Source organism: Limulus polyphemus, unplaced genomic scaffold (genome assembly GCF_000517525.1).
Source record: "Limulus polyphemus unplaced genomic scaffold, Limulus_polyphemus-2.1.2 Scaffold206, whole genome shotgun sequence".
NCBI lineage: Eukaryota > Metazoa > Arthropoda > Merostomata > Xiphosura > Limulidae > Limulus > Limulus polyphemus.
Window position 1 is genome coordinate 535,037 of NW_013665816.1, and position 16,036 is coordinate 551,072.

A 16,036-nucleotide genomic window follows, 5' to 3' on the forward strand; every position below is an offset into this window, starting at 1 on the left:
AAAGGTTCTGAGACTGAGCCCTGACGGTACCCCACTTATGACATTAATATATATTATTGATATTATTATAAAAGCCACAAAATTCATTAGAAATACCAAAACTTTCTAATTTAGCCTAAGGTGCTGTTTGTAAGATGTACAAGTTAAACTTTCTAGAAAATATATATGATGAAAAATGTTTAACATGTTAAAATATAGTGTGTAACATCTGCTAAAAACTGTTTAGAACAATTTATAAAATACAGTGTGTACAACATTTGCTTTGACTATTTTCTTACAAATGGCAAGTTTATGTGTTTTTTTGTATTGTTAAGACTTTGCAAAAACACAAGTGTTTATGTTTCTTACTAAAACTAAAAAAAGTCAGATTATATATTAAGAATTATCCCCCCATCTCACTTAGGGACACACATGAATATTATAGTTTTTTTCATTTTCTATAAAAAGCGCTATATAGTTTCAGGGAAAACTACTAATCAACTGGTGAATGATGTTTTCAAGTAAATAATCAAGAGTTTTTGTTTAAAGGGGAGAAAAGGTTAAAGTAACATATCAGAAAAATATTTCCCTTCCTTCCCTTAGGAAGACAGTTATCTTATGATTTTTTTTTGCCTCGAAAAAACACTAACCAATCTTTGAACAACCCCAAAACAGCTGGTAATGATTTTAAATTTAATATATTAATATGACAATGTTTGATTTATTAACAGTTACTCTGCTGTAAAAATACAAATCAACAAGGTCTTGTAACTATATAAAGTAGTATCTCCTTGTTTCTTTACCTCCAGAGCTGCCCTGGTATTTTCCACACAGTATAAACGAACATTATAATCCACAGAAGAATGCAAAGTTGGAGCAAAAGCTGCAAGTGTAAGGGATTTTAAAGCCTTGGAGTTTGGACGAGATTCACCTACTAATACATATCTGACTAGCTGATCGGTCACCAGATGGCTTTGGCGAGAGTCTAGCTGGCAATAAAGAGGTGTATTGATGGTTTCCTCACTCAGGGTGACGATTTTCTGTAAACGAATAACAATACATTTCTACTGCCATTTAAAACTCATTAGATTTAAAAAACAATTAATAACATATGACATTCTGATGATAATTTTGTCAAATACGTCTAATATTGGTGTAAAAATAAAACCATAACAACAAACAGTAAATATTATTTCGCACAACAATCTGTATGCGCAAATTGAAGAAGTTGTTAGTTGTTTATTTTTAATACATGTGACAAGTTTTGAAACCTATGTTGATATTTCAGTCAAAAAGTCATAATGCTAGATAGTGCTTTGCATTTTGGTTTGTTTATATCTTATAGAGGGTTATTTTTGCTTGCTAATATCACATACCATTTTTTATTTATATTTTTACAACGTGACAAAACTTACACTCCAAGCTGGATTTTCTTCTTCTGTACTACTTTCGCTGCTATAAACGTGAACGTTCCAATTATCTGGATCAACAACAGCACAGTGTTGAAAACTAATAATGACTGGTTTTTTCAAAGCGACACCTGGGGGCCCAATCTGAATCACTGGACTCAGAAGAGTTTGTTTATCTGAAAGCAAAGGTCTAGTGTTCTATATTTCTACAGGATAAGCATCAAATCAAACAAATAGTACGATTTTCATATACAACTTACATCTATAGGTACACTAGTTGGTTAAGATAAATATCGATTAGAAAGTGTAAGCTGTAAAGGGTCTTTTTAGTATAGAAATTTACCTGTAAGCCTTGGCCGATCTTTGTCTTCTCTTAGTACTGCAACATAAATCTCTTCTTTAGCGCCTGCTTTCATTGCCCGTTTTGGAATAGTTACAGTTATTCCTGAAAAAGTAAAATAAATTAGTGTCAAAAACTTTCTGTCTAGATACACCTAAAGATTAATGATTCCAAACTTTTCGGTACTTGTTATAAAAGCAAAATTTAATCACCATCTATATCAGTAGTCAAATTAAAGAGGGCCATTTAATACATAATAATTTAGCATTTAACGTGTTTAGTAAAATGAATAATTCAATTAAAGCAAAACACCCATAACTGAGGTTTGAGAGCAAAGCTTCACATTTAACTATCTGTGATGTGGTCAGCACGGGTATCGAAACCCGGTTTTTGGCGTTATAAGCCTTCGGATTTATCGCTCAGCCACTGGGAGACTCCATGACTGAGACTTCCTTATTTCATGATACGAATAAGGGGGAGGGGGACATGGTCTAACGTAATACAATTATGAAAGCAATGTATCCGTACAAAAGAAAAAAGAGAAACACTGACCAGAGTCAGGAACGGTTATCCTTGCTCCAGCCTTAGTTACGATCTTCCATGCAATGCACTCAATATCGAGATTGGGTGGAAGTATCGCTGACGTCACAGAATTTCTTCCAGAAGGAACTTCCGGTCCGAAAATTGAGTTTGCTCGTGAGCCTGAAACGGCAGTTAGTACAAGTGGTTAGATAAGCCTTGATTTTTTCTTACGGGGCCAGTTTCTCCTCATTTGCTCAGCAGCAGCGATCTTTGTTAAATCCGTTTAGCTATTTCTAACAACGATACAAACAACTAATAAAACCGAAATAACAATTACACAACATTTTGTTTTTCTATGACGAAACTTTATTCACGTTCATACGACTAACAGTGTAACGGGAACAAGAAAGAAAGAAAGAAATTACCGTGACAACACTATTGTAATTTTAAAGGAATAGTGAAAGTAAGATAAAAATCACAGTATCATTTATCAATCACCTTTTTTTTTTCCTTCAAGAGAATGATGATTTTTCGGGAATATATTTTACAGTGAATCAGTTACATAAAACCGTTTAGCTCATGGAATCATACGTAAATAAACGTTAATTATTAAGAATTATTTTGATTATCAACTTACCCAAACAATATGTAATAAAACCAGTTTTCTAAATGTGCCAAGATACAAACATAGGTATATGCGTCCATTTCTAAGCAATTCCACATCGCATTCTCTAGATATCAAAGCATCGTAAAACCGAGGATAAACTGGATTCTAATTTACCATCTATCCTTATGTGATCAAATCTTAATCCTTTTCTAATCTGTTACAAAGGTTGAATTAATGCAAGAATACGACAGTTTTCCAAGATAACTTACTTGATAAAGAAGATGGTCCAGAGGCTGAGGACTCGGACTGTGGTAGCTTTTCAACTGAGCTAGGAGTCTGTGAACGTTGTGTGTCCAGTAACGGAACGCGACTTTGTGCAGGGCTTGGGGGTATGTTAGCAGGATACAGGTGAGGGTAGGTTACGCATAAACCCAACTTTTCGTTGCTGTTTAAGTCACTACGACTTCCATGTCTAAGATGAGGCTGTGCGCTAAGAACATTTTGTGTTAAATCTGGCTGGACAGGCACGACTTCTAGAAAAGAAAGAAATGTCTATTGTGATGCAACCGCTCTTTTGCTAAGCCTCGTTCTTTTACCTAATTAATGTGCCAAGAAAAAAAAAAAACGACCACTATAGAATTGCGTATTCCTCCATTGCAACATCATGTTTTGAATGTTATATTTATTTATATAATTTATTTATGACAAAGCTACTAAGGCTATCTGCCGCCGTCTTTAATTCTAAACTACTGAACCCTACCATTCACGCTGAGGGATTGATTGCCACTCTTATAATGCATCCACAGCTTAAAGTGCGGGAAATATTTTCTGATATCGCACGGATTCAAACTCTGCTAGTCAGCCTTGAAATCCAGAGTTCTACCACAGTATCAACCCTCACCCTGTTATGTCCAAAAATTATGTTTTAAAATTAAATAAACATATATACAAAACTTTTAATTAGTTAAGCTACAACTGCTCACTCATACGTTTGCTGCAAGCAACCTTTATCATACACAACCCTTTCAAAGTAGCTACCATTGATAGATTTGTTTCAAAATGAGATACATTCTGCATATACATAACGATCCAAACTGACAAACACAGTGATAACCACATAGACGTTCTGCCATAAAGTAGTAGAAAAGTAGAACAATGATGGATAGATAATACGTATGTTCCATACAACCCGATTTATGTTAATTCACGTATTATTTGACAAACTTTTTTAATTTTTAACAAAGTGGCGAATTATTTTGAATACAAGCCACTTATCCCTAGTTTCAGGATAAAAGCTCGTTATTTAGCATTTTCAGCTTTGCAAGGATAATAAACAAAGCTCAATTTTCCACACAATGGTTTGTGAAAGCTTAAAGGAAATGACAAAGTAAGCACGTGAAGGCAATAACATATCTTGACACTGTAAAACACTTTCTACTAGTAAAGCGACATAATCTTTGGTAAACAGAAACGATTATCATGTAAATTCCTTATTTTAGATACTCAAAATTAATTAAACTGTATTTCGAGAGTTTAATTCTCTTATTAAATGTTTCAGCCTAAACTGAGTTACAGGACTTAACCTAAATGCGTAATAGACAGAGGTGTAGGAGAAAAATTAAAAGTGGGGAGGGGCAAGGTTTATTTGACCGTGCGAAGCGAGGGAATGTGTGCCACAAGCTCACCCATTACAGCTGGGGTCCAGAGCCCGCCTTAGGGAACTGTAAACTTTTGGGTTCTGGATTAAATTTCGTGCACTCTCCTGCTATTCCTGAAAGTGATTTTTCTAATTTTGACGCATTATTATCGGGAAAGATTCAAAAGTGTGGGGGGGGGTCCCCATTTCCTAAGCCACTGATAGAGATACCAAAAATTAAGAAGTCAAATTCAAGATAATAATATAAATATATCTGCATATGATTTTTGAGCTTCACCAACAAGTTTGTAGTGGTACAGTTCATCAAAATGAAAGTAACAAAGTTCTAGATCCGCCTTGATTATCTAGGGCAGTGGTTTTAAAACTTGGAGGGGGACAGAATATATCCTGGGGGTTCGTGAGAAAATTCAGGAAAAAAGTTACCGCAAAATAAGTATTTATTGCAATGAGTAACGTGACTATATTAAAAGCATATCCGACCACAAAATGTTTTGACTAAAGTGTCGATTAAACGCCTTTGACGTATATCTGTTTATTTAATGTTTACCAGGTGGGGGTTGGGGGTGGGGATTGAAAGGGTCCATGATTTAAAATGTTTGAGAACTACTGACTTCCAGAAGAAAAAAAAAATGTCTAACAAGTTTCAACAAACATGTAGTTGAAATTTCTATCATCAATGATCTAAATCTTTTTTTTCTTTTTTTTGCCATTAAACATTTTATGTCAATATCTCAGAACCCAAGGCATTCCTCAAGGCTGGTCAAAATGCCGGTTATTTATACCAAATATGAAACGACAGTCACACTAGATCCCTTTTCGGTAGTTTCCCCTTAAATGTACCATTAGTCAGGACGTTTTGGTATACTCCATTAAGGTGGAAGCTAATATCATTATCTTGTACGTAGCCTGGTCTCTTCCGAGCACTTATCGTTAATACTGAAGCTTTCCTCTCCTGTAAAACCAAGTTTCTGTGGCCTTCACAATCGAGCAGTTTCTAGGAAGTTTGTATTTATATACGTACAGTAACATGGCAAAATATTAGAAGTCGGTGCTTTGGAATAACAAATTACCCCAGTAATGCTATTTATTATTATTATTATCACTATGAAACAAAGAGAATAACATAAACAACATTTTAAATAGAATTATTCTGGCTATGTTATTGATTGATAGGATTTTCCTGTTCAAGCTACTGTCTTGCTATATTAACACAACGAACGTATAAACTGGTTCTGAATCAACAAGACATGGACAAGTTAGTCACCTTCTAAATTTGATATCGATTATCTTCCGCTGACAAGTTTGTAGTCATTATAGTCTAAACTGCGTTGTAAAACGTATTACCAAGTCCCATGATGCCAGCTAACTGAGCTGACATAGATGCCCCAACGTAGTAGCCTCGGTCGCTACCAAAACAGAATATTTCAGTAAAGAACACAGCAACATTTGTTACAGTGGGAATACGAGAGCATAGTAAACAACGCCTGACTGTTAATGTTTACAACAATGGGAAGAAGGGGATGTTATAGTAAACAACGTCTGACTGTTTATATGTTTACAACAATGGGGGTATAGTAAACTTTGCTTAAACGTTTATAACAATGGGGATATGGTAAACAACGCCTGGGCGTTTATAGTACTGGGAAGAAAGAAGTATTCAGTAGAGAACACAGGAACGTTGATCAGATAAAGTTTATAACAATAGGAGAACAGGAGTACTAGTTAGCAACACTTATTAAACATATTTTATATTACAGTAAAGAGGATAGAATTATTGAGTAAAGACCATAAAATGATAATAGTAATAATTTTAAATAATTTAAAACGGCACTTGTACAATAAATATATATACATACACAAGATGGCGGAGTAAGAACACCGAAACATGTAGGGTCTTTTCAGGGCTGCTCCTTGTTTTAAATAAATAATTTATTGTGTAATTATTTTATCGTTGTACTGCTTTTAATTGTATAATAATAACGTTAGATTATGAATTATTACCTTAAAAATCTGATTTGTACATGGCTTTAATAAAAATTATAATAATTACAATTCACTTGCTTATTCTAGTTCACATCGTAATAGTTGTTGTTTATGAAAATTGATGATATATTCAGCATCTAGATCACTACTTCGTCTGTCATATCCCAACCGGCCTGATAAGCCCTAGTATTGGGCGAAAGGCCTCGTCGGCTCTGTATATCAGAGGTTTCCAAACTGTGATCCGTAGCCCTCTGGGGGTCCGCAGTAATACACCTAATTTATGAAATTACCATTTACTGAAATAGTAAAGAATAAAATAAAATGCGAGGTTTCTCTCAACTTGGTTACACAAGTATAGAAATAAGATAAATGTAGAGCCGGATCTTTGTTTGAAATTATTAGACATTGTTGAAATTATTAGACATTGTTTGAAACTATTAGACATTGTTGAAACGATTAAACATTGTTTGAAACTATTAGACATTGTTGAAACGATTAAACATTGTTTGAAACGATTAGACATTGTTTGAAATTATTAGACATTGTTTGAAATTATTAGACATTGTTTGAAACTATTAGACATTGTTTAAAACTATTAGACATTGTTGAAACTATTAGACATTGTTTAAAACTATTAGACATTGTTGAAACTATTAGACATTGTTGAAACTATTAGACATTGACCCAGAAATTCGCAAGATTGTTTCAGCAAAGCAGCATCATCCTTCCCATTCAAGTAAATCGTATTTTTTTTTCCATATTTCAATCTTTTTCATTCCTCGTTTATTAAAACTATAATCAAGCTGTAAAGGTAGTAAAATAGGTATATGATACACAAGTTATACATGATAAAAACTATATTTAAGGTGGTCCGCCAATACAGTAAAGAAGTTGAAGGGGATCAGCCGGTTGGCAAAGTTTGGGAACCCCTGATGTATATGTAATGTGGTTGACATATAATAACATATTCTCCTTTGTTTTCACTCATGGGCTATTAATATAAGAATGTTTATTACAACGGGAGAACAAAAGTAAACAACTTCGGATAATGAGATATTGTCCTTCGTGATACGGCACTTGTAATGTTATGTAATTTGGATGAACCATATTTGTTATTTTACTTAAAAGATAAGAAATAACATAATGAGTAACGTGTGGCAACCTACTATGTTAGGAGTAAGCAACAAATTTAAATAGTGAATTTGTAGAAGATTTGTATACATTTATATACAATTTCTAATTCTTTGATATTTCCTTCACCCACCAGTCCTTGTAACTTCTACTTGACACGTACTTATATATTTTTGTTTGTTTGTATATAATTCAGGGTATATGTGGGTATATATAACCGAATGTGCGATTTTTAAAGCAGTGGGAAAAACAGATGCAAGGCCTACTTGCTTCTTTTACATTTATGTTTTGTTTCAATTTCACAAGTATAATGTAAGTGAGAAAATATGCATATGAAAAACAAAACAATAAAAACATGATTGTTGTTTGTTATTAAGCACAAAGCTACACAAAGGGCTATCTGTGATCTGCCCACCACGGGTATCGAAACCCGGTTTCTAGCGTTGTAAGTCCGCAGACATACCGCTGTGCCACTGGGGGGCTAAAAAACATGAGCATTAGTTAATTCCTCTTTTTTTGGAACAGCTATCACGAAAACCCAAAAATTTCCTTCTCATTAAGAGCCTCCTGCTTCTTCAACAACTAATCCAAGCTGGGTTTGCCACTAAAAATTGCTCCTTAAATAAAGAAACCTAGGCTCGATTTTTCAGTATTAAAAGCTCTTTCAATCATTCATTATGAAACCCTCCTTCAACTATTCATCTAAGTTGGGGGTTTTCCCAGTAGATTTTTTCCCCGAAGAAACATTGCTTCAAATATTCATTTAAGCTGGATTCGCCGCTATGAAACACTACTTGAATCATTCATTTAAGCTCGATTTAATGCTATGAAACACTACTTCAACTACTCATTGAAGCTGGATTTGTCGCTGTGAAACATTCTTTCAACCACTTATCTAAACTGGTTTTGATACTACGAAACACTCCTTCAACAATTCATTTAAGCTGGTTTTACCAATATCAAACATTGCTTGCGCTACATACATCACAGTATTTTTTATTTTTATTTTGAATGGCACCACTGGTGATGTTTTTGACACTCGTGCCTTGTAAGCTATGGTTGTTTTTATCTTGTTCAAGTTTAAATCTGTCCTTCTACGATAATGTCCTCTTGCATCCCAATTGTTCTAGATGTGATTTGATGCACTTGGTACCCAAGTAGCACTAAATCTTTTTTACGAGATTTTATGCTGGGTATGAGTCTGTTGAACACACTGAAGTGCTTCTTTTGGTATTTGGAAATGTTCTGGTTTGTTATCACAGAACCTCAGTGCCCTTCACGATAATCAGAGCTGCAATTGCTGTTGTTTTTCAGCTAATGGTACTATACCCTTTGTAGCCACTTTTTATTTATATTGTATCCTCTTTCAACATTCGCTGGTCTGTGAGAAAAGCCAAGCAGTCTTTAGTAAATAGTCTTTCCAGTGAATATCCATTCCTTTCAAAATGACACTATTTGATTCATTAATTTCCGCAAAACATTCGTCTAGAGAATATCGGATCACTCTCCTTCCACAGAAGTAGCTTGAGTTTCGTTTGTTTGTTTGTAGTTAAGCACAAAGTTAAACACAAATGGCTATCTGTGCTCTGCCCACCACGGGTATCGAAACCCAGTTTCTAGCGTTGTAAGCCCGCAGACATACCGCTGTGCCACCGGGGGGGGGGCAGTTCTGTAGTTCTGGTTTAAGAAATTCCTTAGTAAGGTTACTAAGTTCTGAATACAACATGAGTATCATGAATGGTTCCTTTAGAAACAGCTTTTGAATTTTTTCAAAGAGAGACAAGATGAACACAAAAAAGCAATTAGCAATTTTTCTATACGAGGCACTTCCAAGATTAAATAGTGCTACTTTAGTCCACTGTGCTCTTCAAGTGTACACACACGCACACGCTCTGGAATCAGAGATAAAAACCTACACTGATCGTGACGTAAAAAGAAATGATCGCGCATCTCCAGAACAGCCTGTACAGTACATTTCTATAATTGTTTCTTATAAGCAGAAGTTAACTCAAGCCACTGAAACACATCTATGGGAAAGTTTTCGACGTTCCTAATTAAAGCTTAAAGTCCATCTTCTAAATTGCTGTTAAATGTATAAAGGTTGTTTGTTGTAAGTGCAACTAACCAGAGTTCTAGAGTTTGTTCAGTTTTGTGTGTGTGTGTGAAATGATGTGAACTATCTGAGTATAACTAATATAAGGATGGAACTTACCTTTACATCTTCACTGATAAGTGTTTATTGTTTATTTGTAATAAAGCACAAAGCTACACAATGGGCTATCTGTGCTCTGCCCACCACGGTTTCGAAACCCGGATTCTAGTGTTGTAACTCCGCAGACATACCGCTGTACCACTGGCACTGATAAGTGACCAAGGAATAAAGAACAATCAAATATTCTTGAGTATCTGACTAATACCAATATAACAGATGCATGTCAAGCTGCTTCTCAACGTACTTCGTAGTAGTTTCCTCAGTAATGAAATAATAGCTTACTGCTTTGATTTATACCATATACTAGCAGGTTCTTGTAATGTGGACTAGAAGTACGAGTGATGACATGCGAAATATGATAAAATACATCCATCAAAGTGTTACTAATTTAATCATAAGACAAAAACAACCAGCCAACTTGACAACTCTCAATGCATCTTAGACCACATAAGGATAAGATTTTTTCCAAAAAAAAATCATTTCTACGTGATATGAAAAATTGGCCACTACTGTGAACACCGAATTTGCATTGTCCTTTAAATGCCTTAGTCTTTATAATCTACATATTGAAAGATTTCTCTACAACCTCTGAAAGTGCATGAAAAGTTTTTTTGTTTCACATCACATAGAACGTCATTTTGTCACTTCCATTCCTCTTTAACACCATTCTGAACCTTCCTGTCTATTTCCATCCGTTTCATTTAGCCACTGTGATGAGACCCTGGTTTCTCTCTTGAGCGCCTTTTCTAGACTTAAAGCACGTTCACTTGTCATGCTAAGGTATAGATTCTACCAGTAAAATAGATCATTATTACACAGTATGGTTCAGATATTAAACTGATAAACTGTAACTGATGCTGCGTTTTTCTCTAAACACTCGGTATATACATGTCACTGTCCCAAAATGTAAGATTTATTATATGTGTTGAGTATTATAAAATAGAAATTGGAAAACCTTATTGAAGATGTTTTTCATTATTCGATTCCACACGTGGTGCATCATGAACGGCCTCATTATTTCTAATATGCAGCCTTAAGATAAAGGCACAGAAGAACCAAACGTCGTGACTACGTTGCTTGATACTCTAAGCCTATATCTTGATTTCGGTGAGGTAGAACACATTGGATATGTTATAACTGATTTATCTTTTCTAAGACATATTTTAATAACCAGTTTAACTTACGCCAGTTTGGAACATGCATCTTTCTAGTTTAAAATGTTTATATAGAGAACATTTTGATTATTATTATTATTATTGTAGTAACATGGAAAAGCTGTAGTTTGAGAAACATATAATGTAAAGTTACAAGGGCTATGTCATTTTGATGGAGCCAATCAGGTATTTTATTTTATTAGATATTAAAGCTTAATATCGCCTATGCCAGAAAACCAATACTTAAACATTATAAACTAGAATGTTAATTCCTACGGTTGAAAAAAAATGCGTGCAGGTCATCGAGAAGCGTTGTCCTTACTTTTCCAGCATGGTCGTGGCAGGCTTAACACTAATTACAAAATCACGATTTAACTAGAAACTCATTAGGACTTGTTTTGTTTTCTGTTTGACATAGAGCATCATGAGTACAAAGCTGTCACTAAATGTATGAAAGGCTTGTTTACAACAGAGCGTCTGTTACTATTGGCTAGAGTGCGGAGTTCAGCCTTTAAAGCTGTCTTCAAAGATCCAGTTCAACCAGAGACTAATCGCTGACACTCGTAAATGACACAATTCATTGCTTCTTGACGAATGAGAAGGAACAAAATTATTTCAATTCTAGCTCCCTTACATTATTAGGCCAAACATTCATTAAGAATATTTATAATAAGTCAAGCGATTAAGAACCAGAACGTTTTCATGTTGAATAGAAATGAAATGTAAGACCATTTCAAACTTTTTCAACCTAAAACAGGCCAGGCTTAGTGCAATTTTAGCCCGTCAGTAAATTTTTCTATTCTTACACTTGATTAAAACTTTTAGATTTTACAATTTTTTATATATTTAAATAGTTTTTCAGCATATTCGCACAAAGCAACACAGGGAGTTACTTGTGTATAGCCATCCATAATTTTGAAATGACGAACTACAAGGAAGGCAGTTAGTCAACAGCACCACTGCCAACTTTTGAGCTACTCTTGTCTGATCAAATAGTGGGATCTGACCATCACTCTTATAACACATCCACGGATCCAAAGAGCAAGGAGCCGTGAACCACAAACCCTCGGATTCACTGTTCAGGCACACTATACATTAGGTCACGACTGGCCCTTATTTAAGAAAACCAAATACAATAGGATTTTTTAAGGAATATTTTTGGGGTGTTATGTTACAAGTGTGGTGTGAAATAGCAGTAAAGATATCTTGTGTACCTTCCACGTTCTATAAGTTTTATGTTCACTTCGATACTGGCTTCTTATAAACGAGGGTTAGAGTATGACGGGTAAGATAAATTAAAAGTAAAGGACACGAACTAATTAATTAAAAACTTGATTTTACTTTCCCGTAGTATTTCTGTTACTGCCTCTAACGCCATGAAGTATTTTAGTTAAAATTGTGCAGAAATAAAAGTAACGTTTCTGTTCTCTATTAAGAGATTCGTTTACAACTCAACTGCAGTACAATAAAAAATTACAGCATATATGTTGATATAAAAAGAATATTTCTTATTTCGCCACCTACTCCGCTAGTAAGCGATCGATTCTTTCAGGAAGTGACTGCAATAAGCTAGACTGTATGCATGCCATAACTCTACTGGAGTGTAGTACCGTCATTACAGTACTGAAGGTTCACTAAAGCACAAGATTCAACACGAAACTAATCTCACAGACATGTTCAGCGAAAAGTACAAATCACTTTGCTTTACAATGCACTAGCTTCATATGTGTACAACTTGTAGAACAGCTCGTTGGATTGATCGCTTCTTCAAAAGAGAAGGCCCGAGAAAGCTGGAGATGAATGTACTCATCGCTTTCCATCATCCCTTCCTTCCGGACCAAGGGTCAGCAACGAATAGAAACTGCCTACTTCCGAACCCCTACGCCTGATTATAACTTTTACTACTGTATACTTCTACATTAGGATATAAAACCGAGTTGATGATAGGGAGTTACTCCTGAACCCCATCAACATTCAAGCTGCTTTCCAGAAAACGTCAGACAATCTCTAACTTGAATATCTGACCCAAGAAGGATATTAACCTGAAGAAACAGGGAATAAACAAATACACAACAACACAGAAACAGGTATGAAACTCAGTTATCATAGTTAAATGTTATTTTCCCTTGTTGGAGTAATGTAGTCTTTTTAAAATTCCACTTTAGCTTAAGATAAGACTTTCAACGTTTTAGTTTTACATATCATGAGTTTCAACGTTTCAGGTTTATTTATCATGAGTTTCAATGTTTCAGTTTTACACATCATGAGTTCTAAGCTTCTGGCGAAGTCCTGCTGTTATAGTTGAAATTAACAAAGGAGTAACAGATAGACAGGATATTTAACGATTCAACAAAGACTACTGACTTCCATATTAGCTTAACCGTTACTTTATTTAATTGTCGCAAAGACGCAAAACACATTTGTGGAAATTTAAAGTTATTATCTTAGTTAACTCAGTTGCCCAGCTCTCGTGATACCAATATTTGAACAATTTTATAAGAATTTACAAATTTATTGTAATTTATTATTATTATTATTATATCACTTACCCGAAGAAAACTATTTTTAAATATATTATGTTTTGCCTTGTCGGCTTTCTCGGAATAACACGACTATTTGCTTACTATCATACTTAATATTTAAGTTATAGTGGAAAAGCATTTAAACAAGCTCAATATATAGTGCACTGAACTTTTGGATATCATTAACAGTGTACAACGCGGACAATAAAGGTACATCCCAGTGGCACATCGGTAAGTTGTGGACTAATAACCATTGAAAATGGTTTTCGATACCCATGATGAGCACAGCAAAGATAGCCGATTGTGTACCTAACGGTACCGCGAAATTTCCTTTACAAGAAGATCTCCGACAGGGCTGCGTTATGATTGTCTCTCATTCTCTACCTTCTATTAAAAATCATACATGTAATCTGTTTCTTAAGATAGTATTATTATAAATCATACAAATGTATAATTGTTAGGTATATAATGAATAAACGGATCGTAGATTTTATTCTAAAGTTCATATTTTAGGCTAGTTCTTTTTAGTTAATGTTAGAACATTCATTAGAGAATATTCATTGTACATTTTGAAAATTTCAGATGTTAGATGGGCAAAAGGCAATTTTTATTGTCTGTTTATTTGTTTGTTTGTTGAAATCCGCGTAAAGCTGTTCAAGAGCTATCTGCTGTAGCCATCCTCAAGTTTGAAATGATAGACCAGAGGGATGACAACAACACCCAACGCCAACTCTTCGGAAAATCTTTATCAAAGAGCAGTGGGATTGACGTCACATTATAACGTCCCCGCGTCTCAAAAGGCCAAGCATGTTCGGCGATGTCTTTCGATCCCACGACTCTCAGATCGTGATTCCAGCATCCTAACCATTAGATCATATCAGGCCCCAATTTTGAATATAATGTATATATATTTACATTTAAAACTTTTTATAATTTAATAAAGTATTATTATTAGAGGCAATGACATAAGAGACGATCATAACGCAGTTCTGTCGGGAATGTTTCTCTAAGGGAAATTACACGTTACCTTTTTTTCGTCATATCACAGCTTGACATGACTCGACACAGTAGCGCCCCTATACCAGCTAGATTTACACTGTCCCATCTTCTGACCTATAATATTACATGCGATATTTCTGATTGTTAAAAAGTTAACGGAACGTTAATTCTTAGACACAAAAATAAACAAGTAAATAAAATCAATTCCATTAACATAAACCAGTGTTATTATATCAATATCTTCGAAAAGTTTTGGCTTGAAAATAATTTTAACAGCTAAAATCTTCAAACAATAATAGTAAACGTGACTGTTTAACAACTTCTGAAATATTTTGAGACAATAAATAAAAGAAGAGACTAGTAATGTTGTGAAAAACAACAACTATCAGTACATAAGTTAGTAAAGATATGATTATAAAACTCTTTTTTTTTTCAGAAATAACGCCACCTACCGGAACCATCACCGATGTGCATTGGTGGGTCTTGTTCTTTAATTCTTCGAACAACGAACACCATGCCTATAAGGACAGCCAGAAAAAATGCTATTGCTACGAACAGACCAACGTACAAGGCAATATTGGTGTCTGATTCGGCTGAATGAGCTGAAAATAAACCAAAAAGCTATGAAATTCGAAAAATGAAAAAAAAAACAGTTATGAAAAAAATACTAAAAAATTAAATATCTAGAGCCTTTCTACGAATTAGCATAAAATACACGCGTTCCGCTGCGGGGCTCAAAGACCCCCTCGTGATTTATGATACACCAAATGTTAAAACGGTACAAACTCTGTTCTGTAGCGTTTAGTTCTGTGACTTCGTTCAAACTTCATTTTGATGAAATATAACACAAAAGTAATACATTAATATCGCAACTTTCAGATAAAAAGTAATTTATTTACTGATTACTTCATTTATTGTTTATAGAGAATATTTACACAACTAAATTTAGAAAATCTGTAGCAGAAATCCTGAATACTTGTTCCAGCCACAAGATAGAACATATAAACTAATACATGTATTAGGTCGTCAAGAAATTAATGTCGCGTTTTGAAACGCTTTCATTAACCACCCCCCAAAAAACGTACATCACGTATAAACGAACGTTAAACGAACCGCCTAAACGTCACGTTAGTGTAGCCTATATAATGTGTAAAGTATAGTATACTCTAATCCCTTATAGTGATGATACACGACAAGATACACATTCGTCATGTAATGCTGTTTGAATACAAGAAGGGAAACAACGTCTCTGTAGCCACAAAGAATATCAAAGAAATTTATGGAAATGTTTTGAACGTTCGTATATGTCTACGATGGTTCAGCAAATTTCGTTCAGGTGACTTTAGCCTTAAAACTGTGATGGCAGTGACCGAATGTTGGAATTGATATTGATGCTCTGAAGGCACTTGTTGAATGTAACCCAAGGCAACACACTCGTGAAATGGCCCTGAAATTGCATGTCTCTCATGAAACAATACGTAAACATCTGAGGAATATGGGAAAACTCCTTAAAGAAGGTGC

The 16,036-nt window shown here is 34.6% G+C and overlaps 1 protein-coding gene across 4 annotated transcripts in view; it reads right to left on the minus strand.

Moving 5' to 3' along the window:
• LOC106478381 (netrin receptor UNC5C-like) overlaps positions 1 to 16,036 on the minus strand; it is a 214,411-nt gene that overhangs the window by 8,962 nt on the left and 189,413 nt on the right. For all 4 annotated transcript variants that reach the window (XM_022381976.1, XM_022381974.1, XM_022381973.1 and 1 more), the window contains 6 exons: positions 14,968 to 15,117; positions 3,127 to 3,390; positions 2,281 to 2,430; positions 1,732 to 1,833; positions 1,395 to 1,564; positions 783 to 1,019 (listed from right to left, as the gene is read on the minus strand). In XM_022381976.1, the coding sequence (XP_022237684.1) occupies positions 783 to 1,019; positions 1,395 to 1,564; positions 1,732 to 1,833; positions 2,281 to 2,430; positions 3,127 to 3,390; positions 14,968 to 15,117 (1,073 nt within the window). The remainder of the gene's footprint in view (positions 1 to 782; positions 1,020 to 1,394; positions 1,565 to 1,731; positions 1,834 to 2,280; positions 2,431 to 3,126; positions 3,391 to 14,967; positions 15,118 to 16,036) is intronic.